This window comes from Colletotrichum gloeosporioides (assembly GCF_011800055.1).
Source record: "Colletotrichum gloeosporioides strain Lc1 chromosome Unknown consensus_117, whole genome shotgun sequence".
Classification (NCBI taxonomy): domain Eukaryota; kingdom Fungi; phylum Ascomycota; class Sordariomycetes; order Glomerellales; family Glomerellaceae; genus Colletotrichum; species Colletotrichum gloeosporioides.
The window spans coordinates 963,685-988,448 of record NW_025544762.1 but is presented as its reverse complement, the minus strand read 5'-3'; the positions used below and the strand labels follow the sequence as shown (position 1 = coordinate 988,448).

Genomic DNA, 24,764 nt, shown 5'->3' with positions numbered 1-24,764 from the left:
CTTGGCGCTAGTGCCTGTCATTCCACTAGACGTGAGAACCTTAACCCTACTCTGACCGAGGCTGCAGTATCGTACGGTGGCGTCTGCCTCTCGGTCACTGGACGTCTGTACTTGAATTTTCAGCGTTGTCGATCTCCTCACGACAGCTGCCTCTCTCCGTAAGGTCGTTCTCCACTCTGCATGGGGTAACGTTGCCGTGGCCCCGAGTCCCGATCCCAGAGGCTTGGCGGGCCGCAAGGTTAGCTGAGCTGACATACATACGGACCGACTCGGTAGTTAGGGCCCTTAGCGCCTGGATCTATGGTTTGTGAGATGTCGCCTTCTCCGCGGCGTAGGGCTGTTAGTTGGGTGGGATATCAGGCCATGTTGAAGGTTTACGGACGAAGACGGCTGATGATGGAGAAGACCAGCTGGAGATAGAGTTTCAGGAGGCGGCTGTCAACGTTGATTACTCGACTGGTGAAACGCGTGAGGTTGGCATTGTTCGGAGGCTTTGTGGGGAGGATGACAATGGACGTGATGTTGAAGTGGTTCAGTGGGAGCTGAAGTGAGCTTGAAATGTTGGTGCTAAGGGCCCTCGCATTGCCCTTTCTGGGGAAGGTGGAGATCTGTGAATGGGTGGCTGTAAGCGAAACTTTGATGCCACCGGTCTTGGGAAGAGAGCTTGGGCGGGACCAGGGTAGATGGACGATGGTGTTGGCGGGACCAGAGGCAAATATGGCTTGCCTTAGGGCGATGGAGTTTGTAAGCTGGATAGCTCTAGCCATTGCCCTTTTGGAGATGAGGACGCTGGACATGTGTGGATGTGATTGGGTCGTTGGCTTGGAGTATGTCGTCGACTGGATCTGTGGCGTCCTTTTTGGGGGGTGGTTTTCCAACGGGGGCGGATTCTGTTTGAAATGAAGGCTCTTGTATGGACTGGGGAACGAGGTTTCTTGTCGTTAGTCCCGTGTTGAAACGGGAAGAAAGGGGGGCGCACTCCCGGGGTTGTTGTGTAACCGGATGGCAGATTGCGCTTGGTGGTAGCTCTTCCGGGGAATGATGCCGGGTTTGGACCGCTCCGGGAAGCGCGCGGTCTGTGCCGTTGAGAATGTTGGACCGGTTCGTAGGTATGGTCCTTTTGAGAGGCTTGGTTGGGGTTTGCGATGGTGCGTGCTGCGTGCCTGCATGAGATTGGCATTTGGGTGTGTTGGTCGGTTTGTTGGTGTTGTTTTTAGAGGAGGCATCAAAGGCGGGTTGGTATTGATACTGGGGATATAAGAGATGACGATGGCGCCTCTGAGATGGAAAGATTTGGATGTTGCTTGAGGTGTCTTCATTAAGAAGTTTCGACAAACGACCACCATCTACTATTCTTATTTCATCTGCAAATTCTTTCAGCCGCCAACATGTATGCCACTGGTATCTCGCGATCTCCGGAGAAGTTGATGGGCAGATTGGGCCTGGAGTCGCATCGACACTTTATTCTGTTCATCTTTCCCGTCCGAAAAAGTGATGATGTCGTCTGCGTTGTTGGCGAGATGCACCGATACCATCTCTGGGTATTCGACTCTGCGCCGCTGGTTCTTCCACGCCTCGAGGAACACATTTCCAACGGTGGTGGCGTCGACATCGGCAGAGTCAGGAGCTTCTCCAAGGGCATCAACACGGAGGTGCTGGGAGATCCAGTCGAAATCCTGCGATCTTGCCGCCAGGCTTCGAGCTCTTTGTGGTGAGTTTTATTGTTCATCTTTGTTCTTATCAGATCTTTGAGTGCGAACGTGGCCTTGCCGATGTTTCCCCTTGCCATCCTCGACCTCTTGTGGCTTGCGGTGCCTTTCTCCGTCCTTCATCAACATCTCGACCTTTGTCGTAGTCTGTGTTACAGGCTTAGACGCAAGGCAAGATCTACCACGACCTTGAGAAAAGGATACCGGACATCTGATTTCTCTTTCTGGTCGATATTGATGCTGGAGTAGATTTTGGTGGGCATCTTCGGTAGTGGGAAGGTGCTGCGAGCTCCTTCCTCGACGTCCAGGTGCCTGCCTTCCTACCCTGCCTCACCACCCGCCTGCCTCACCCACGACGCGTCGCTCTTTCCATCTGTAACAAGCAAGCGATCTCACCTTCCTTCCGTTCTTCTTTCCGTCTCGAGCTTGCCCATCCTCAACTTCCGATTTTTTCATCCCCCCCACGATAAAATTCGTCCAACCTCCTTCTTCCTCTATCCCACCCACTCCTCTCACCCGTCGTCACCTTCACCTTCACATTCTCTCATCCCTTCCTCCCTCGCACCTCCGTCTTCGTCTAGACCAATTTCCTGATTGAAGCAACAGAGTCGTCTTGGCCGGCACGCATTCATACCAGGGATACGAATTGGATGACGCCAAAGTATGCGGAAGCCCTGATTTTCAAAATGGACCATCTATCTTCTTCGTCGCCCAAGACGAGCGCGATTCAATTTACCCAGCAATCTGCCAGCACCTTCCATCAGGATGTTCCCAGACAGACCTACACCACTGCCGGTACCATCTACAACCCCAACAACGCCCAGCCGCTCCAGCCTCCCGTTCGTCGCGCCAGGTCTGTCAAGTGGCCTCTCCCAGGAGGTCCTGCCTCCGAACTGTCTCTCTTCCCCAAGTCAGCTCTTTCCAGCCTGTCCTTGATGAAGCCTCAGCCTCTCTGCACGACACCTATCAGTCCTCTTCCCAACCAAATCCCCAAATACTCGCCTCTTCAGCAAAACTACGACCGCGCTGTTAGCCCCGGCACTGATCACAGCCGCGAGTCTCCAATTGATCTGGATATCCGAAGCCTTTCTACATCTCGCGTATCTTCTTTCAACATGGCCACCACCACCACCACCCAGCTGGCTTCCCCGATGGAGGTTGCCCTACCCACCCCTATCTCGGACAAGCATGTCAACGATCACGACTCCAGTGACGAGGAGGATGACGACGCCCTGGGAGAGAATCCCTTCAAGGGCATGACCGTCAAGTCTCTTCAGAACCTAGCTTCGTACCCCAACCCTAACCAGAGGAGAGCTCAGAAGGCGCTTCTTCGGGCTCGTCCGGGCGTCACTCCCGCCCCTTCCATTGGAACCAACGCCAGCCGCTCCACCACTCCCGCATTCAGTGGATATTCCTACGGAGACATGTCCGACATGGGCATCGACGGCTCGCACTCTCCAGGTCCATTCCATAATGCCAAGCTCGATCCTACCGATGTCCTCAGGGTGCATGTTGACTTCAACAAGCACACATCAGACGTTGCTGGTGGTTGGAGATCTGCCCCCGTCAGCAATGACATCGCTGGCCCTTTCAGACAGTACAATGCCCTCCCTCAGAGAGGTACTCAAGTTGGAGCGTACAAGTCTAGCCTGGCAACTGGTCCTGGCGCTCCTTTGCCGTTGACTGCCGGCCCTCCTGGCCAGCGCCAATACCGCACGCCGACATTCGAGTCCGCCATGAAAGCTCTCCAGGATGGTCCCAAATCTGAGATTTCTGGCGAGGAGTCAGCTGCCGACTTTTACGCTGGGCCTCCCGGTCTACACAAGGCCTATGATATCATTCAGAACCCTGGCCCGGCGACCCCTGACCATTTGATCCACAGTCTGCCTGCGCTTCTTCGCGACTCGACGCCTGATAAGGACGACTGGATGGACTCGTTCGGACGGCAGACGTCTGCTGTGGACCTGGAGAAGATGCTCGACGCTTTGACGAGTGATGACAAGGCCACCAACGAGAAGCAAGGCTTCCAGCAGCCCGCAGACTTCATGCCGTTTGGTAACGGTAACGGCAGCTTCAACGTTGGCGGCAACAGACGCACCGGCAATGCGCCATATGAGAAGTACTGGCCTCCTCGCCCAGTTTGGAAGGCAGGAACGAGCCAGATCTCAGACGAAGCGCTGGAAGCACGAAACGAACGTGTCAACCGTCTGTTCTACGCGGGCACTGGCGAGCTCGGTAAAAACATGGAGTCCGTTATGAGAGACGCCGAGTTCCGTCAATTCAAGCGTCAAGTTGGAGTCATTGGAGACGGTCGACCTAAGCCCAAGGCAGAGAAGGTCGAGTACCCGCACATATCTGCTCAACAGGTTAACAGCATGACGACCAAGGAGGCCGCAGACCCTTTCATCACCATGGCCTTCTCGGCGCTTCTGAACCAGGTAGAGGCGGGTATCAGCCAAGACAAATTCCATCAGTGGAAGGACCCGTCGCCTTCCCTGGTCGACAGATCCGAAAAGGGACGTCAATCGGTCTTTGGAAACTGAATTGAGAACTGGGTATGGCAACCATCAGAATTGCGCATACTGGCTTGGCTTCGTTAGCGAGGATGCTTGGATGGGGACTCTATATTTGGGGCCTCTTGTGTGTTGTCGGCTGGAGCAGGTCTTGGTATTACAAAGGTGTTAGACACGACAGCCACCATTGAAACATAGGCTAATGGGGAATGAAGGAAGTTGTTAGTAGTGTCTTCTAGATTCAGGCGGTACCGCAAGGCAGCTTATGCTAGCCACCAGTCTTTTCTACTTTATTCTCTCAGATAGACAATCAAAAGTTTAGGTATCTTTCAACCTGCCGCGTAGGCGTGAGATGCCCGGTGAGAGAGCCCATGCGTTGGAAGGACATATTTGCTTGGCGTGAGCTGGCGTCTAAATAAGCCCGCGACATGACTTGGTACGGTCAAATGGGGGATAAGCCACACTTCCTTGTGAGGTAACTCAAATGCCACCGTTCGCGAGAGCTGCTTCTGTGGCTGACATACCTAGTTGCGTCGCAATCTGGCCAGAGCAGGGATGTCAATTGCGTCACGTGACGCGACCCGCCCAAATGTTCTTGTGGGGCAATGCCTGTCCCCCTTCACACCTGAAGGCGACGTGGTAGCAAGCTGGCCTCCAGACCCGACCTCAAACCAGCCCACCAAACACCAGTTGCCTATCATGAGTTACGGCAAGAAAGACGAAGACGCCGATTTGGGCTTGGTGAAGGTGGACAGAACTCAAGTCTTCCAAGAAGGTTAGTTGGAATTTCTGCAGCTCGAGCGTTTGCGAGCAAGCTGGCTAAAAGGGCGGGATAGCACGCCTATTCAACAGCTCTCCTATCCAACCGCGAAGATGCCGGACCCTGCTCACCAAGATCCTCCTTCTGCTCTACACGGGCGAGAAGTTCCCCACGAACGAAGCGACGACCCTCTTCTTTGGCATCTCGAAGCTCTTCCAGAATAAGGATGCCAGCCTTCGGCAAGCGGTTCACCTCTGTGTGAAGGTTAGACCAGTCCAATACGGATGAAGCATGGCTTGTGGGCTCACCTTGATCGCAGGAACTCGCGTCCTCCGCCGAGGACATCATCATGGTCACCAGCACCGTCATGAAAGACACTGGAGGCAGCACCGATGCCATCTACCGCCCCAATGCCATCCGCGCCCTTTGCCGCATCATCGATGTATGCTGAGCTCCGAGCTCCACGATACCAGGGATGGCAAGCGCTAACTAGCTCCAGGCGACCACCGTCCAGTCCATTGAGCGAGTGATGAAGACCGCAATCGTCGACAAGAACCCCTCCGTCTCGTCCGCCGCCCTCGTATCGTCCTACCACCTCCTTCCGATTGCCAAGGACGTCGTCCGCCGCTGGCAGAGCGAGACACAGGAGGCTGCCGCCTCCACCAAGTCCTCGAGCGGCTTCTCCCTGGGGTTCTCCTCCTCGAGCGGCCAATTGCCCGCCAACAACTCGACCATGCCCCAGTACCACGCCATTGGTCTCCTATACTCGATGCGCATGCACGACCGCATGGCGCTGGTGAAGATGGTGCAGCAGTTCGGTGCGGCAGGTGCGGTCAAGAGCTCCGCTGCGATCGTCATGCTCGTCCGTCTGGCCGCCCAGCTCGCCGAGGAGGACCCTTCGCTCAGGAAGCCCATGATGCAGCTGCTGGATGGCTGGTTGCGCCACAAGAGCGAGATGGTCAACTTCGAGGCCGCCAAGGCCATTTGCGACATGCGCGATGTCACCGATGCCGAGGTGTCCCAGGCCGTCCACGTTCTCCAGCTCTTCCTCACCTCTCCCCGCGCCGTCACCAAGTTCGCCGCTCTCCGCATCCTCCACAACTTCGCTTCCTTCAAGCCCAACGCCGTCAACGTCTGCAACCCCGATATCGAGCTCTTGATTTCCAACAGCAACCGATCGATTGCCACCTTTGCCATCACCACCCTGCTCAAGACCGGCAACGAGGCCAGCGTCGACCGCCTGATGAAGCAGATCTCTGGCTTCATGTCTGAGATCACCGACGAGTTCAAGATCACCATTGTCGAAGCTATCCGCACCTTGTGCCTGAAGTTCCCCAGCAAGCAGGCTGGCATGCTTGCTTTCCTGAGCGGCATCCTCCGCGACGAGGGTGGCTACGAGTTCAAGCGTGCTGTTGTCGAGAGCATGTTTGACCTCATCAAGTTCGTGCCGGAGTCCAAGGAGGATGCGCTCGCTCACCTCTGCGAGTTCATTGAGGACTGCGAGTTTACTAAGCTTGCCGTCCGCATTCTGCACCTCCTCGGTCTCGAGGGACCCAAGACCTCCCAGCCGACCAAGTACATCCGCTACATCTACAACAGAGTGGTTTTGGAGAACGCCATCGTCAGAGCCGCCGCCGTCACCGCTCTCGCCAAGTTTGGTGTTGGCCAGAAGGATCCCGAGGTCAAGCGCAGTGTCGAGGTTCTCCTCACCAGATGTCTGGACGATGTCGACGACGAGGTCAGAGATCGCGCTGCCCTCAACCTCAGGCTCATGCACGAGGACGACGCCATCTCCGAGAAGTTTGTCAAGAACGGTAAGTCAATCATAAATCACGCTACTGTACTCAAGCTGACACCTGAATAGACAGCATGTTCTCTCTTCCGTACTTTGAGCACCAGCTCGTCATGTACGTCACATCCGAGGACAAGTCTGCGTTCGACACGCCTTTCGACATCTCCCAGATTCCCGTTGTCACCCGGGAGCAGGCCGATGCGGAGGACCGCACCAAGAAGCTCACGGCGACTGCCCCATCGCTCAAGCCTCCCAAGGTTGGCCCGACAAAGACGTCCACCAGCGGCGCGGAGGCTGCTGCATCAGCCACTGCCGCGGCTCAGCGTTACGCCCAGGAGTTGATGCAGATCCCCGAGATGAAGGAGTTTGGCAGCGTGCTCAAGTCATCACCTGTCGTCGAACTCACGGAGTCGGAGATGGAGTATGTTGTCACCGTTGTCAAGCACATCTTCAAGGAGCACATTGTGTTCCAGTACGAGATCAAGAACACGCTCCAGGCTACCGTTCTGGAGAACGTGTCGGTCGTGGCAACGCCTTCCGAGGAGGAGGAGCTCGAGGAGGTCTTCATCATCCAAGCCGAGAAGCTCCCTACGGACGAGCCCGGCAAGGTGTACGTCGCCTTCAAGAAGGTCGGCGGAGAGGGCTCCATGCCCGTCAGCAGCTTCTCCAACATTCTCAAGTTCACCAGCAAGGAGATCGACCCTACAACAAACGAGCCGGAGGCTACTGGCTACGACGACGAGTACGAGGTGGCCGAGTTCGATCTGGCTGGCAGCGACTACGTCGTGCCGACATTCGCCAGCAACTTCAACCACATCTGGGAGCAGGTTGGCGCGGCCGGCGAGGAGGCTGAGGAGACATTGCAGCTCGGCAGCATGAAGAGCATAGCGGGTAAGTTCAATATGGTCAACCAGAGTACGAGCAGAGCTAACAATATGTGCAGAGGCAACGGAGCAGCTGGCCAAGGTGTTGTCGCTGCAACCTTTGGAGGGAACCGATGTGCCAGTCAACCAGACAACACATACCCTCAAGCTGCTTGGAAAGACTGTTGGCGGCGGCAGGGTGGTTGCCAACGTGCGGATGGCGTACTCGTCCAAGTCCGGCGTCACGACCAAGATCACGGTCCGCAGCGAAGAAGAAGGTGTGGCGTCTCTTGTTGTTGCATCTGTCGCTTAAATATACTTGTTTGGAGTTCGTGGGGGTCGATACATGGTCGGAGGTCCAAGCAAGACGTACTGCACAGACGAGGACTTTATTATAGCCGACTCGCGCAGCCGCCGCCATAGTAGGGGGGGCTGAGGTCAGCGCATGGTAGCGTGTGCGTGTAAAAGGACTGGCGGCTCGCGTATATCTAGAATGAAGACACGAAAAAGGCATCATGAAGACTTTGCTAGATTTCGTGTGTCGCGGTGTATTTTGCGTGATGGGAAATAAAATGCATTTCTATCTTTATCTTTTGAGAACAGTCCTTGTGCGGCTTCGAGGTTCCGTGGCCTACATGACATTGGAGCCCTGTCGACAAAGTCGCTGTCGTTGTTAAGCCTGAGAGTGTCCCGACGTCGATCTCAAAGCCCCCAGAGGTTGGTTTAGCGGCAGGGCGGCTGGGGCTTGACAACTGGCACGGGCCAATACTAAGCCGAATACGGTTAGTCTCTTTACCAGGGGCTCGGGGAGCCGGGAAATGACGTTGTGAGGACTGTTTTTTTCTTCCTTTGTCGCAGCGTGTGCGCTGCGCGTGTGAGCTGTCCAAGCAGGAAAATTTCCCTCTTCCAGCCGGCGGCCCACGCGACCACATGTCAACTAGGAATACCGTCGTCGTCTGTAGTTTCTTGTCAAGTGTGCCTGGTCTCGGGAAGAGCATCTGACCGGCTTGTGACGTTTGTTTCTCCAAGCTCTTGACTCCGACTACCTCTGGTCTCCTCCCACTTAACCTCCCCACCTTCTCTGCCTTTCTTTTAGCCCGCGCGCAAACCCGCACCCCGCAGCTCGACGAACCGCGTTTCCCCGGTTTTGAAGTTATCGTCGTCACCGCTCCAACAAAAGAGAAGTACCGGAGGGACCCATCGAATCGAACGGGACTTCCACCGTGTTCTCGCGCCTAAAATTTCCCTTGCTGCCAGCCCACTTTGGGGACACTTGGCCCTGCATATCGAAACCTGCCCTTTGCGGACAAAACCACCAACGCAACCTTGAGAGTTTTCTCCTTCAACTCCTCATCCCCACGACAATCCTCGAGGCAACGGTTCTCACCAGAAGGAAGGCTAGCTACGGAAAAGACACGCAAAAACAACAGAAACCATGGTCTACGTGCGCCAGGACCGCCTTCCGGCGCTCAAGGAGTACAAGTACTCCGGAGTCGACCACTCCTTGACGTCGAAGTACATCCTGAAGCCCTTCTACACGAACGTGGTGATCAAGATGTTCCCCATGAGCATGGCGCCGAACCTCATCACCCTGACGGGCTTCATGTTTGTTGTCGCCAACCTTCTGACGCTCCTCTGGTACAACCCGACGCTCGACCAGGACTGCCCTAGCTGGGTGTACTACTCGTGGGCCGCGGGCTTGTTCCTGTACCAGACCTTTGACGCGGTGGATGGATCCCAGGCGTAAGTTGACTGCTGCTGCTGCTGCTGCCATGCCTTTCTTTCCACGAATTCAAGCTAATAGGGTTTGTTTGCGAATAGTCGCCGAACGCACCAGTCCGGCCCGCTGGGCGAGCTCTTTGACCACGGCGTCGACGCCCTCAACACCTCCCTCGAAGTCCTCATCTTCGCCGCCTCGCAAAACATGGGCCAGGGCTGGATGACTGTTGGCATCCTCTTCTCCTGTACGTGACCACCCGCAGCATATATGCGGAAAAGAGACTAACACTATCTCAACAGCCCTCCTCACCTTCTACGTCCAGACCTGGGACGAATACCACACCAAGACGCTGACCCTCGGCATCGTCAACGGACCCGTCGAAGGCGTCCTCATCCTCGTCGGCGTCTACGCCCTCACCGGCTACCTCGGCGGCGCCTCCTTCTGGCAGCAGTCCATGCTCCGCACCCTTGGCGTCCCCGCCTCGTCCTCCATCCCCGCCGCTCTCTACGACCTCTCCTTCACCCAGTGGTACATGGTCCAGGGCGCCCTCGTCCTCGTCTTCAACACCATCGAGTCCGCCCGCAACGTCATCCGCGCCCGCCGCGCTCGCGGCGACCGTTCCCGCGGCGCGCTCCTCGGCCTCCTCCCCTTCTTCGGCATCTGGGTCCTCGTCGTCGCCTACCTCGCCCTGCACCCGACCATCCTGCACTCCCACCTCGTCCCCTTCGTCATGTTCGCCGGCGTCGTCAACGCCTACTCCGTCGGCCAGATGATCACCGCCCACCTCGTCAAGCTCGACTTCCCCTACTGGAACGTGCTCGGCCTGCCGCTCGCCTTCGGCGTCGGCGACGCCCTCGGCCCCCTGCTGCAGGAGCGCACCGGCTTCGGCTGGCCCAGCGCCCTCGGCGACGACGTCTACCAGGTCGCCTTCATGTTCCTCATGCTCGGCATGGCCGTCGGCGTGTACGGCAGCTTCGTGGTCGACGTCATCGTCACCATCTGCGACTACCTCGACATCTGGTGTCTCACGATCAAGCACCCGTGGGTCGAGGGCCAGGAGACCAACCCCGCTGCGAACGGAAAGAAGGCGCAGTAGAAACTTTGTTTCCTGGCTTCCATTTGTCCCTTTAGATCTTCTCTAGATCTCGGATGGGGGCCCCAGGGGGTTTGAAGTTGAGAAGGTTTCTGGTGAAAGGAAGCTTCTTTTGGCGTGTGGATTCCCCCCCTCCTGTTGTTGGGTGGAGGAAATCTGACGCGGGAGAGGAGAAGCCCAAGGCGCGAGCACAGTTTTCTCCGAGCTTGAGCAAGAAGACGTTTTGGAATGCATGGATGAGAAACACGACACGATGAACCATGGACTACGGCGGGGTTGGGCTGGCAGGGAAACGAACGACTTGATGGCGGTTTGGCAGTGGACATCTGGGAAAGGGGGAAAAAAAAAAAATATAGGGAGCGAGGGTTTCTGGCGGAACGTTACGTTGCGTCTTGTTGTTCTCCCTTGCACCTCTCTTTTGGACAACGTCTGCGAGATTCCCACGAGTTTCCAGCGAGCTTTCTCCTTTTGACTTTTCTTTTCTTGTTTTCTGTATTCTTCAATTTCTCGCCCCTACCTTCGGCACGGCAAGTTCAGGAGTTCGGGGTGAGTGGGAATCATCGGAAACCTATTGGCGGGTAGAATGTCTTTTGAAGGCACATCATGCCAGGCACACGAGGGAGACATCATGACGTTGTATCACAGCATCATAATCATCTCCCCCCCTGGTGTATAGCTACCGGCACAGATTTTTGTTGTTCGTTGCATATGTAGTCTTTTTTGCGGCAATGTTTTGCAAAGAGATGAGATACCATTAATTTACCCTCCCGGAATATGATTTCTCAAGCCAAGCATCTGTTTACACAACTCCCGATGAAAGTAGTCATCATAGACTTGGCGGTGATAACCCGATATGCACCCGTCTTATTGGCAGCTAGCAACACAAAAGAACTCGGCAGTAAGCTTGGTCTACTGTAGCCAGAAAAAAAAGCACCAATTACATGCCGCAAAATTGAGGACGGCCGAGGCGCCCTAGTACAGCCAGACAAGAGGTAGCATCATGGATCACACTCGAAGAACACACCATGCTAGGCACCGAAATTGTGTAGAATTTCTTCGAGACTTTCTTTCGATGACTTCAAAGAGGAGCGGGATGCCTAAGCCTGCAAACTTGGAATCCTTCCGAACCCCTATTCCCCCCCGCGTTTTACCCTCGGAAGAAAATAGCAGGGAAGAGAAAAGCAAATCAGACCAGAGTGGTAACCCCAAAAGCATGCAATTTGCCAGAACGTTCCGAGCGTACCGGAGAAAAGGCGACGCCCCGCTGCGGCAGCTCTGCCCCGTCTCGCCCCCATCCTCCGTTTCCCCATTGACGACCATGCTCCGTTTGTCCCAGCCTGGCGACGTCGACTGTGTGTTGCTTGGCCACGCCGGCGTCTCATATTGTGTGTTTCTTCCAGATTCTCCATGTAAATAAAACAATAGACGCCAAATTGTCTACAAATATTTTGTGACTCGTACCTCGTGCTCCCCCAAATAAAGAGACATTGACCGTTAAAAAGCATAACACGTGAATCGCAGCGATGCATTTAAAGGCCGAACCTGCTTGCGGCGGGCTCGCCGTCACATCGTCTGTCGTTTCAGCAGGCGGACCCCCCATATTGACTCCGTTTACCCAACGCCGAACCTGGCCGGATGTAAGGCTCGTTGTGTGTGTTGGTGCTGACAAAGCACCCTCGTCGACCGCCTCCCCACTGAGGAGAGAGGGGGCTGCTACAGGAGCTCGTCGCTGCCGCTCGCGACGCTGCCTTCGATGGCGTCGAGAATTGAGCGCTCCGAGAACACCGGTCCCTGGCCATCGCAGCGTGCCTGATGCTTCAGCCGCTCGCTTACGTCGCCCACATCGACCAACCCCCGCTTGAACAGTGGGTGGTTGATGATGAAGTCCCACGTGGCACCAGCTGCTAGCAGGCGTTCTCCTTCAGATGATATCGCGACTCGGTGACTTGGCGTTTTGTTGTTGTGCTTCGCTAGAAGGTCGGTGTAGAAGTCCTTGGGGTTGTACGTCATCGGCCCCGTCATGCGAGGCTCCGGCGAAGTAGAGCTGTGGTGGCCGTTCATTGATGATGTAGCACGGAGGATCTCGTTCTCGGTGCTGATCTTTTGCATCTCGCGCTTGAGTCGTTCGTTCTCGGTGGACTTTTGCTGGGCCTCCGCCTCGAGATTCGCCAGCTTGGCTTCAAGGTCCTTGACGTGCTTTTCCTTGCGCTCACGGAATGCGCGTTGACTATTGCGATGGTGATGTTAGCATGCTCTGTTTGTGAGAAATGCGCTGCTCATGCATGGTGTGCGACGAAGGTTGTACGTACGCAGCGCGGTTCTGGGCCTTCCTCCTTGACTGGGCCGGCGTCAGGTCCTCGTCGTCCGAGTTGGAACCGCCGCGGCGGGAGTGGTCATCCATCGGCTCCTGCTTGTGGACAACCACCTCAGGCTGAGGCTTGATCTGCTGGACGGGGGGAGCGGGCATGCCATTGTGCTGCGGTGGTTGCTGAGGCGGCTGGGGTTGCTGCACGGGCAGATGGTTCGGAGGAGTCGGCGGGCCAGGGGGGCCGGGAAATGAAGTATGCTGAGGGTTGAACTGGGCGGGAGCATAGTTATCAAAGGAGTTGAAGTGCTGGTCGTTGGGGTACTCGGCGTAAACATCCTGCTCGGTCATGATTGTGTAAGTGCATGTCGCAGTGCGCGCTAAGCTGCAATCCACCAGTGATCGGTGGGTATTCGGGGTTCAGAAGGGAAAGGAATTCGTTGACTTACGGGTGGAGATGTCGTGTTAAAATCGTCTGAACCTGCCGAGTTGGAATGCGATGGCGTCAAGGGCGGAATGCCCATGAACTGGTAAGGCTGCGCCTGGGCGAAGTACTGGTGGGAAAAGTCCATGGTCGCGCGATGTTGTCCTGGAAGAGAAGAGGCGACTCTATGGAATGGAGAGGAATCGAGAATGGGAAAACGGGCTGGGTAGAAATGAGAGAGCGGATGGGCGTGTGCTGATGAGGGTCCAGGCCAGGAGGGGGGGAAGGAGGGGGCCGGCGCTGGATTGTGAGGGTCGACGTGCCGGTAGAAATGCGCCAGTCTGCACCAGCTCTAGTGCCAGGGTGACAGGGCGAGCACTGCCTAAATGATGTTTGTTGGTGGGAATCGATGGGATCGGACGGGCTTGGGGGCGCAAGGAGGGCGTTGCTAAAGCCGTGAAAGAGCCCACTTGGGACACGTCTAGACTTGCTTCAAGGGTCTTTTTCACTTTTGCTGGCGCGCGGTCAGTTGCGTGTTTGACCACTATGCAATATATATTGCTCCAAGGAAGGGGATCCGTACGGAGACCCTACCTACGGAGAGGTAGGCGAAGATGCCCGAGACGACAACGAAGAGAACGTGGAGCAGCGGGCAGCAGCAGTAGCAGCAGCAGCAGAAGGACCCGTAGAAGGCGTCGATGCGTCGATGCACAGGCCAAGACAGGGCCAGGCCCAGGGCGAGACGTGGAGTTGGGGGGAGACGCTAAACGCTTGTTGTGATGGAGCAGCCGAGTCGACCGACGGATGATGAGGAAGAGGGAAGGGTGTGCCGGGCCCGTTGGTGTGTGTGCGTGTGTGTCTCCTCGCAGGATGTAAGGTGCAGCACCCACAGTGGGATTGCTGTACAAGCTGCAGACCGCACACTACACTGCAGAGTTGTTGTTGGTGGTGGTGGTGGTGCGGGTTGCAGGCAAGACAAGACAGGTCAGGACCAAGCCCAAGATCAGACAGGGCAAAGGCAGGGCAGGGCGGGACAGGGTCTGGTACGACAAACCGGTGGCGCAAGTTTCGAGGGCTTGTCTCAGTGCCGCTAGCGCTGCCGTCGAGGTTTTGTTTTGGATCTTTTGCTTGTGCCAGACGATCTGGAGACGTGCAAGAAAAGACGGGGTGACAGGGTCGGAAGGATGGGGAACCCGCAAGACCAAGCTCCCTCTTAAGAGAAGTTGTCTCCAGATATAGGCCAGCGAGCGACGTAAGTGTCGACGTGCAAAAGGATGCGTAAGAACTGACGGAGATGGGAAGATAGGACGAGAGCGCGAGGTCCGGACGAAATCACAGGTAGGTGGTGTTCAGGGGCCCCGCCAAGGGAAGTCAAGAGAACTGATCTTTGTGGTGTAGGTGCCCGATTAGATTGACTGCACCCTGCGGGATGGTTGGTCTGTCGTGCGGGAGCCGTGTGATGTGGATGTCGAGGCAAAGGGGACAAGACTGGACGATCTTTGCCTGTGGTGTGCCTGTCTCGTATTCCCAGACTGCCGGGGCGTGTATCGGCAAGTAGATATTGTTCGAAAGATGATATTATTAGGATTGGAATCTAGACCCGTCGTGTCTAGGTCGAAGTCATGGTCGATATTAAGTATGCGGTGCGTTGGCGTCGAAGCAGACGAGAGACAGAAGAGGACTGGCGAGCTGCACGTGGCCGGGCACTTCCCAGGAGAGTTTGACGGGGCTCCTTGACGTCGTTCGTGACTCGTCTGAGTCGGGGTCGACAGACGAAAGGCAGAAGAGCACTGGCCAAACGACTCAATTTGTCGGTCCCCAAGACGCGAGCTGGCGAGCTTAAACCAGCAGAGGCTGCTGGTTGCTGTCCAAGGTAAGGGGAATGCGCCGTAGAGTACCGCAGTAGTGTGGTGGTGAGCAAGGTATGGATGGAAGCAATAGAGTTGGGCGGAAGGTAGCTGCAAGTCTCTCGTCAAAGGCTAACAGGGGATGGACGGCGGGGATAAGGTTGCTGTGGTTGAGGCAAAGGGAGGCGAAATCCAGTTTTGTTGGCCTCTGAATATGACAGATGAAAGATCCCTGGGGGGGAATGGAGCTTGTGGGCAGGACTGGCCTGATGGTCTGGAGGGTAAAAAAGCTCAAGGGACGTTGACGTTGGAGCGTGTGTAAGTGAGGTGGCTCAACACAAGGTTCGACGGGGGGAGTCGGGAGGTCTGTCAAGCGTCAGATTCCCTTGCTGGAGGGGAGGGGAGGCGTGCTTCGTCACAGCGCATGGGACCTGGACCTCAGTCGTAGTCGGGTTGATGCGCTGGAGTCAGTTTGGACAGCAGAGAGAGAGACAGCTTACTTGGGAAAGGTATCCGCGAGGAAGGCAAGGTACGGCGGCAAGGTGCGGTATGAGATGCCGACGGATCAAATCAGCCCTGCGATGCGAATGCAGTCGGCAGCATGAACAAGGCAAGGCAAGGCAAGTCAGGCAGGTAAGTACCTTGCCTTCTTCCTTGCTTCCCCTCGAGAGGAGAGCCAACAGCCAGCCCAGTTGTCAATACCACGCGCCGGCGCACAGAGTCGGCGGATCCCCCAAGGCAGGAACGGGGAATTTCTGCGGCCCAATTCGGCGAAGGAGCCGCCGTGGTGGTGGGGCATCTCCGGAAGCTATCCGCAGCCGGGCCCCTCTTCTTCGCTTCCTTACCGTGCCTACCTACCTACCTAAGGTACCTTACCTAGGTACCTACCTGCCTTAGCTGGGTACCTTAGGTAGGCACGTCCCGTCTTGCGCCTTCCTCCACACTTCCAATTCACAGTTGCACCTTTTCCGCGTCACACTTGTTGGGTATCTTAGGCTCCATGTCTTTCCTTCTCCTCGCACCACGTTGATTGCACCTCTCCCAGACCACCAACCACCTCCTCCTCCTCCTCCTCCATCTCCATCTTGCTTTTTCCCTACCTAGCGTCAGATGCTTCATCTACCTGCGGCTCCCATTCTCGTCTCCGCGGGCCGTTGGCGCATCAGTCTATGCCGCACCAAAGTCCAGACAAACACTCGGGCGGCAGCATCAGACCTGACGGCTGCGTTTCCCGTTTCTGCCATTGCCCCGGCCGGGGTATCCTCTCACCACCAGACCATGATGCATTCAAAGCCAAAAAGTCAAACAAACCTGCCCTATGGCTGTGTCGCCTGCGCGAGATGGCAACCTGACCGAACCTACTTGGACTGCCCTCAAGCTCAAGGCTCAACCAACCAACCAGCCTTCCAGACCACAGAACCCACCGTCCTATCGACTACCTTACTGCCCTGCAGAAAACGCATCACGCCCTCTCAAGCTCACCTCGGTCGACAATGCCCGCGCTGCATATTCATCCAAAAGGCAATCAACACGCCCTATCCCTTCAGACAATCGAAGTTTGTTCACCCATCGTGACCATGGCCGTCATTTCTACCACCCTGAGATGACGGATGCCGTGCTACCTATCAAGTCCAGACGATGCCATGGGCCACTTACCCGCTGGCCATTCATTCCATTTGGTGTGCTTCGCAGGCTGCTCCCTGATGCCACTATCTCCGATCCAGTTCTACCAACGTCATGAATCACCAACAACACGCACCACCACCATCGCCACCATCACGGTGCTTCATCTCCATCTCAACCTGCAACAGTCTCTAACGTTTGGCATTCTACTGGCTGCGGTTGGCGGACCTTGAACCCGACAACAGCTTTTACAGCTTTCTACAGCTTCAACCGCTTGCCGGTCATCCTTGGCTATGTTGCTGCACGGCTATCTTGGCTAACAAATACCCGTACCCAGCCGTCTTTGCCGTCCGCTGCTGACCCGCCATTCGTCCGTCAGAGCCCAGAGGGCCGTGTGCTGCAGGCGGCGATCCCGGTGCCCTTGCTCTCCGTCTTACCTTGGGTCTGGGTCGCTCCTTTCCGTACAGCTTCGTTTTCGCTTCATCGCTGAAGCTCCAGACCTGGACTGTATCGTCGCATGTCCTGACTCAAAATTCCGCGCTGCTTTTCTAGAATAAACAGACTTACAGCAGCCAGGTGAAGCTTTCCCCGAGGGAACCACCACATCGGAAACAATACGCGAAAATGCGGCTCGATGCAGTTCGCAGCGGCCATCACCGGCCCAATCATTCCTTCGACATCCACTCTTGAGACTGATCTGCGAGACAACATGCCAGCCGTATCCGATACCCCAGAGTTGCCCAGAGCGCCAATTCCCCACTGGTCCCTCTCGCTACCTAGCAGCTCTTGTCCGACGAAGCCCACCACCATCGCCCAATGCCATGCAAGGCCAGCAACGCACAGAAGCACACAAGCACAGCTTCCTTCTCTTATTTCTACGTCGTCTTTCGTCTTGGGTCGAATCATCCGAGCCCTCTGAGGCCACATGGTGCCGCTGCCGTCCAACCTCGGGCACCTGGCTACCCTTATTGGGCAAAGCAGCCGCCTTCCCAACCTTACGTCTGTCTTCGATAGAAAGACCATCCTCTGGCTGCTCGCCTCACTCCATTTGTCTGGATCAAGTTCCACAGTCAGAGCAATAGATGGGCCTTGGCCCTCCGATCAGCCGTAGTGCCCACATACATGATGCGCATCCTCTCGAGGCCCTGTCCATGGCTCTTCGGCTGCAAGAGACAGCTGACCTGCTGGGCATTGCCTTGGGCGAGACCTCAGGCCTTGGGTCTTGAACAGACGCTTGCAGGTTCGTTCAACCACGCTCCGTTGTTCCCATGATCTTTGGCGATTCTCGCCCCACGTCGGAAACACAGCCTTCACCGTTGGTAGGTTGTTCTCGACCTAAGTTATGTACTCGATTTTGGGGTGCAAGTCTGGCGGCTGGCGCCGAACTACGTTCAACCCCGGCCCTACGAGACCAAATGGGATTTCCGCAATCAAGCGCCGCAGATCATGCACTTCTAACATCAAATATGACTGAGCCTCGTGGCGGTTGGTGAGGCGGTCATTGCAGGGCACTTCATGCGCATTCTTGTCGTTGGCAAAGGCGGTAGGCTTTACGCCGTAGAAGCACCGACGACGGTTATTCAGCAAACCTTATCCTCCAGCACTTCTGATACGGGCCTCCACGCCATTTCGGTCTTGACAATGTCCGCTTGAAACGGGGATCTGGAAACTCTATTCCAATCTAGGCCAACGTGCATCGTGCCCACGATACCACCCCATCCTTTCATTCCATGTCGGGTCTCGGCTCCTTGCACGGGGGCGCACGGAACATTGAACGACAGAGCCGGGGAGGCTGGAGGGATGAACCCGTGAAAGCTTCCATTGCAATCATATGCCCAAGACCAGACCCCTTGGCTCACATCTAACAATTCTTCCGATGCAAGCAGCGGCCCTTTAGCTCCCGCGAAGTTGGAGTTAGTCGTGTGGGAGGGACGAACGACACTGACTTCGTCTTTACTGCTTCGATGAAGAATCCGACAACCCCCACCATGATCGGCCTTTTCGAGACCGGGTCGAGGGGACGCGAGGGCCTTTTGCGTTGGTGGCAAGAACCAGTCTGCAACAGCATTCAGCAGACGACCAGCGAATCGTTAAGCTTATTCACTGCGACTTTTAAAATAGACGCCGCTGACCAACCCCGCCATCATGTCATTGACTGGCTGCCGGGGGAGCATGATGCCCCCAACGGCCGTATCCCCATTTCACTACGTATTCCACATTTTACATCCCACGTCCCCAGAGACCATCAGCCCTGTGAGGAGGCTCAACCAGTCTGTTTTCCGGCCCGTATCGGATATCATCTCAGCACGGCCTGAGTTGATGCAGTCAGCACCTGACGCCACTCCATGAGAATCTCTAATCCAGAGCCGAGGTCCCCGCAGTATCACAAATGGCTGTCAGAACTCATGTTATTGAAGGAGCTCGAGTCAAGAGTTGGCTTTTTCAGGACTCAATCGTGAAAGGAAAGGCAATGTCGTACGGGTTCACGGAAACTAATCATCCGTTCAGCCCTCGGTGCGGTCGATCACGGCTGACGGCAGTCTGGACGGTGATCTCAGGATGCTCAGCCCTAAACCCGGCGGCTAGCAGATGGGATCGACATGTCAACGCACGTGCGGGAGGCTTCATTGACGGGCGCATTCGACGCCACGAATCTCAGCCTCTCAACCAGCCTCAAATCCTGTCAGATATGTTCATGTACAGATCCATATTCGGTAAGTTGATTCTGACCCTGAGGATGGCTCATTGCGGTATAGACTGGCTGTTTGCGTGAGTGACGCTTGATCTGCAGCCAGCCCTACGGCAAGGCTTATCACCGTATCGAGAAGCGCTGCGCTGTTGGGCCCTGCATGTTCGCTCAGTGCAATGTAAACCGAAAGAGGTCAGCCGCAGCCACTTCCGCTCAGTTCGCGCCAATACCCTTCCAACATGCAGATCAAAAGCGTTATTTGTTTTCGCGTCGACGACTCTGCATCTTCTACCCCGCCCCGCCCTTGTTGCAGGGACGAGCGGGCGCAACAAAGGTTCCTCAGCCAGGCTGCCTCCTTGAGATTGCGGGCCGTGGACGTTGGCGGTATCCGTTCTAATATCACGAGAGGTTGGCTACGAGTTACTACTTTGGATTGCCTCGTCATTGGACGTCCCGTATTGGACGTGAACTTCCGCCGAGGCTCGTCCAATCCAAGGGTCGTCATGGACTTGTAGTTCGGGGGACGCGACGAAGAGTTGCTGTCGTGGCGGGGCGGCGGTCTCAGCTCCGACTGCAGATTCGGAGCGGTCGGTGCCAGTGCCGGCGAACAATGCCTTTCATCCTTTTAGCGCTGCGCTAAATCTCGCGTTGACATTAAAGATTTGAGATTTGAGACGCCTTTTTTCCCTTTGTCTTCTTATTAGGGAAATCTCAAATGTTTGCTGCCTGCGCACGGTTTAAGCTTACATTCTGAGAGCAAGTCGTCTTGCACCCTTCTTTTTCAGATCGCCCTCTCGACCATCCACGCGTTCCAGAGCTTGTTATTTTGGGTTACTTGGCAGAGATGGCTTATTCTCGAGAACGAACCGTCCATGCGGGGAAGTGGGAAGGCACGAGGCAAAGAAGAAGAAAACGTGTGAAGCGTTCATGAATCCAAAGTTCCTTGGCAGGCGGCAGGTAAGAACCGTATCTCTTCTGATGAGACATGCCAATGGCACACATGCCTGCGCTACTCGGCCGATTCGGGCGCGCGTGCTACACACTATGGAGATGGGGTCTCAGCAACCTAGTCACGACTCGTCCCCGAGTTGCGTAGGTGAAATCAGGTCACCGATTTGATGTCGGGGACCACGGCAGTGGTAGTGGAGACCGGCGGGCTTGGCTGCGACGGGAGGAAGTGGGATGGACGGACGGGGTGCTGTTGTTGTCCGGGGCGGGTGGCTCCGTGTGGATTCTCTGCTCGACGGGTGTCTGCGTGATGGGTCCACTGTGATTGCCAGCCGACGACGTCGGTTTCGAATGAGATCCAGTCAACTAGTAATTAGTTTTTCGCGAATTTATTTAAGTATTGTGTTGTTTTCATTGCTCCATTGTCTCTACTTTTCCTGCCCATCTTGCTATGTGATATATAGACCAGGTTGATTGTGATGGATTATCCTTATCAAAGATGTGGCCTTCTTGGCCGTGTGGGATCTGAGTCGTCCTATTCTTTCTTTCGTCCTTGTCTGCCTCGTCACTTTCCTCCTTGTGGTCTCTATCGTCATTGGCATCCATCGCCGTCATCCATCGCTGTCTTCCAGTTCTGTCTTCCATCTCACTGTTCACATAATAGCTCGAGTATCATAGTTTGCCGGTCTTCGGTAGCTGTTACTGTCATTGTAGTTCTCAGTACTAAGGCGATCGACTTCTTCCAATTTCTTTTTCCTTTGAACTTCTTCCACCACATCTTGTCCGGGAAACGTCCAATTCGACCCTACAAACTCGAGTGACTGGGGCGTTTGTAGACGCAAATGTGCTCGAATCCAAACTGTGAACAATGACTGAGAGATAAGTAAAGTAACAACGATGCCAACGCTCTCGAAGACAATGCTCTCGCGGCCTGTGTCCCGTCGGCGAGTTTGTCTCGCCTTTATTCGGCCTTCTTGCAACCTTCATTGATCGCTTGTAGCCAATCGACCGGTTCGCAAGCACGCTTCCGAAGGCAAGTGTTGAATGACGGTGTCTTCGGTAGGTGCTCGCTTCCAATTTTTTCACCTTCTCAACATCTCTGCTGAGTTTACGAACCCCAGTGCATCGCCGACAGAGGTGGGATAAACAGACGGCAAGAGACATTTGTATTCAGCTCGATCAGAAGCAGCCACCGAATAAGCGTAGCCACTGGCTGCACTGGCTGTCGATATCTCCTAAGGAAAATATGCGACAACGTTATGGCAATTGCCACCAAGTCCAAGGAGTTCTTGGTGGTCCTTACTGGGCGTCCCGTATTGTCCTCTGTTGTACATCAGAGGAGTATAATTATACCAAAGAGATCTGAATACATGTGTCTCGCAGTGTTCCGCAGGAAATGAGTTGGCGGATGTCATCGGCACAAAGCTAACGCCGTGGACTGGGTCAACATGAAGACCATGTGGTCTGCCCCTGCGCGAAGGATACCGTCAACATGAGCCAGGCACAGCAGTCGACTGACCAACGATTGAAGTCGGTAATTGAGGTGTCAAAGTCGCTATTCGTGGCAGACTTTTATATCAAAGTATCCGATGCCCGTTCGCTGCCGGCATCGAAGTCGGAGGTGATAAAGTGACAGAACCCTACAATTTGTGCGCTGTAGTGACTGTCTTCTCATCGCTGTCGTTATATCCTTCGAAGGAATCAACCAGGAGACCACCTGATTTTCATCGCTGGAAGATTGCATCGAGCCAGTGTCCAGGGGAATGTAGTTTGACAGAGAACGAGGCGTTGTTCAGGTGTCTGAGCTCTGAATGTGCCAAACTTCCGTCAGCTATCGACATCGAAGTCAGACATGAGACAATGGCGAACCACTGGCACATCAGCGCAGCTCGTTACAGTCCTTCGACTTGCTCATCGCAATCCGCAGCCTTCTTATCGCTGTTGCCGAACCCTCTGGAGCTGTCATTGGCAACCCCCTTCACCAAGAACCATGTCCGTAGCAGTTCTCTGAGACTTCGCTGTTCTGATCTTTCCCCTAGGGACCTGGCCGACCTCGGCGCATCCATGACAGGTTTACAGTTGAGTTGGACTGCGCAACTACGTTCTTGTAATATCGACCGGGGAATCATACCAGGTTACAGCCACTGCGATGAATATTGGCTGACAACACGTTATGGTAACGTTCAAGATCGCTGGCCGTCGACATCGACGCAGCAGCCCGCCATACGTGGGTTTCCTAGAACCCAACGTGTGTCCATGCTAAATTGCACAACAGCCTCCGAAGACATGATTTGTTCCAGCCACAGGCAGCGAAACATTCCATCTGTTGATACTACTTGGTGATCACACCGGTAACAGAGGAGGTCTTTCCGCTTCGGCTTGGTGTAGGGCCCGGGATTCTAATCTATGAGAATCTGTACGTTACTGGCCGCGACATTTCCCATTGAACCTTCATCTAAGGTAATCACTGTCTGGCCGCGCGGTTTCTGAGCTCGTCGGCACGTATGGCAGTTGCGGATGTACTTCTCAACGTCTCCCGTAAGTCCCTGTCAATAGTACTGGCTCTTGATGATCTTCCCAGTTTTGTTTCGGCCGGGGTGCGCGAGAGACTGCTGATTGTGGAACTCCAGGATAATCCGCGTGCGCAGGTTCGCTTCTAACGGTACCACGACGCGACCGTCCATGTAGACGCCGTGATGCTGGCTAACGCACAACTATGGCGATCCTGTATGAAGGTAGCTAACTATGAAGAAGGGAAAACTCTCATCTAAGGAGTGAATAACACCCCGAGTCGAGTGGTCCCTTAGTAAAGCAACGAGGAGAGCGCCCAGTCTTCCGGGCGGGCATCGCTCGGGATACGACCTCAAGATTGGAAACAGCACCCCCTCATCAGGGCAAGTCTTCGGTTACTCGTCATATTCATCACCAGAATGGTTTTCTGCCATTCTGGTTGTTTTGTAGCTGGGTGTTGCAAAAACAAAAGATGTCTCATGTTTCACGACCGCATAGGAAGAATCATGACGTTGATCAAATTCAGCGGGTTGTCGGGTTACAATAGACTCCATGCGTCCAACAAGAAAGCGTCTTCGGAACAGCGAATGGGGCCATGGTCATTGCAAAGCCCAGTTAGAGACACTACTCTTCGTTGCCTTCTTGATTGTTTCGGTCTTGTCCCGGTGCCGAATTAGCCCTTCATATTTGGCGGCCAGGGGGAATCGCACTGGTTGTCGTAGTGCGTGGTCAAATGCGTTCTGGCTGTGCCGCTGTCGGAGAGAATTGGACTTCCATGGCGCTCTTTGCTTCGTCGAAAGGGCCCTGGGCTGAGGTGGACGTTGACCCGGCCTGGGGCAAAAGTGCGCCCCGGGAGTAGCGCTCATGGGTATTTCCTCCTGGTTCTGCTGCTTCTGTTCCTCCTCTCGTCTTTTCGCCTTGTCTTCCTTGCGCTTCATGTTGCTTCAAATTGCCGCTCTTTTCGAAAACAACATGGCACTCAAGGTATCCACTTTCAGAAACTATCCTTGGGAATATTCAATTCACTATGACTGTTGCATATAGCAACAGAGATAAGAATCTGAAGACTTCCATACTTCTCAATGGTGTATGAGGCTGATAATGTCATTAAGACCCAGGCTTGTTGAGAGCCGTCCTGATTTCTTCGTGAAGCTCGGGACAGACGCAGCCATCGTCTAGACCAATAGTAGGCAATCGAGAAGATGGAGGGATATCTCTGCCCTCAATCATCTTGAGGGCCCGGAGACTATTGAAGTTCAAATTGACGCCGAGGCTTGTGAAGTTCGCAGGCCGTCTGGCAGGAGTGTTCTCAGCTGCCTGATGGCATTTTGATGGCTTTATCGTGAAGTACAGCGGGGCCGATATTCGACCTTGGCCTGCTCAAACCCAGTGGGTATAGCTCGCGGGGTGTTCCTTTGATCCATTGCAGGCCATGGTCATAGATGCTTCCAAGACCCTGGGACCCAAGCAGCTGTAGTAGCCCACGATGTCGTATCGCTGTCTTCTTTGGAACTTCTCTCGGAACAGCTGCATACGTGCGGCGTTGGTACCGTACCGTGGTGGAAACTCCGACGATCAGGGCCAACGAGGGCATAATCCCATGTTGGCTCGACGGCGACTGTACCGCAATCAGATTATTCTCCATAGCTCGCCCCATGGATGTAGCTGGAGCCTGCATGATGACGTTCAGCATAGGACTTTCTTGAGACGAAGCTGAGCCGGGAGTAACGGGAGAGCTGGTTTCAGTAAATACAGCAGGCCCTGAAGATGCCGTGTAGCTGCTCGGGTTGCCCGGGCCCGGGTTATGCGTGCCATGGTTGAATCTCTGGATTCCCTGATTTGGATATTTCCGTAGGTAATAATGCCACGGAAGCATGCTTCTCTTTCAACCAAGAAGCACTGGTATTGAATAACCATAATATGACGGAGTTCCTGGGTCATTGAGTGATCTGCTGTATGGTTCTGTC

At 55.0% G+C, this 24,764-nt stretch overlaps 5 protein-coding genes across 5 annotated transcripts; 4 read left to right on the top strand and 1 right to left on the bottom strand.

The window, feature by feature from the left end:
* Positions 1-1,388: 1,388 nt before the first annotated feature.
* On the top strand, positions 1,389-1,715 carry GCG54_00009224 (uncharacterized protein; the record flags this gene model as incomplete). The annotated part of the gene is made up of 1 exon (XM_045409173.1): positions 1,389-1,715. One exon carries the CDS (start codon positions 1,389-1,391, stop codon positions 1,713-1,715), a length of 327 nt encoding a protein of 108 aa, XP_045256418.1.
* A 680-nt stretch (positions 1,716-2,395) lies between these two features.
* GCG54_00009223 (uncharacterized protein) lies at positions 2,396-4,252 on the top strand (the record flags this gene model as incomplete). The annotated part of the gene is made up of 1 exon (XM_045409172.1): positions 2,396-4,252. The coding sequence occupies one exon, from the start codon at positions 2,396-2,398 to the stop codon at positions 4,250-4,252; it is 1,857 nt and encodes a 618-aa protein (XP_045256417.1).
* A 669-nt stretch (positions 4,253-4,921) lies between these two features.
* Positions 4,922-7,950, top strand: GCG54_00009222 (putative coatomer subunit gamma; the record flags this gene model as incomplete). The annotated part of the gene is made up of 6 exons (XM_045409171.1): positions 4,922-4,997; positions 5,059-5,246; positions 5,302-5,424; positions 5,482-6,796; positions 6,847-7,665; positions 7,718-7,950. The coding sequence occupies 6 exons, from the start codon at positions 4,922-4,924 to the stop codon at positions 7,948-7,950; spliced, it is 2,754 nt and encodes a 917-aa protein (XP_045256416.1).
* A 1,122-nt stretch (positions 7,951-9,072) lies between these two features.
* On the top strand, positions 9,073-10,453 carry GCG54_00009221 (putative CDP-alcohol phosphatidyltransferase class-I family; the record flags this gene model as incomplete). Its single annotated transcript, XM_045409170.1, has 3 exons — positions 9,073-9,380; positions 9,459-9,601; positions 9,657-10,453. 3 exons carry the CDS (start codon positions 9,073-9,075, stop codon positions 10,451-10,453), a joined length of 1,248 nt encoding a protein of 415 aa, XP_045256415.1.
* A 1,710-nt stretch (positions 10,454-12,163) lies between these two features.
* GCG54_00009220 (Fluconazole resistance protein 3) lies at positions 12,164-13,519 on the bottom strand (the record flags this gene model as incomplete). The annotated part of the gene is made up of 3 exons (XM_045409169.1): positions 12,164-12,677; positions 12,760-13,094; positions 13,205-13,519. The coding sequence occupies 3 exons, from the start codon at positions 13,517-13,519 to the stop codon at positions 12,164-12,166; spliced, it is 1,164 nt and encodes a 387-aa protein (XP_045256414.1).
* Positions 13,520-24,764: the final 11,245 nt, after the last annotated feature.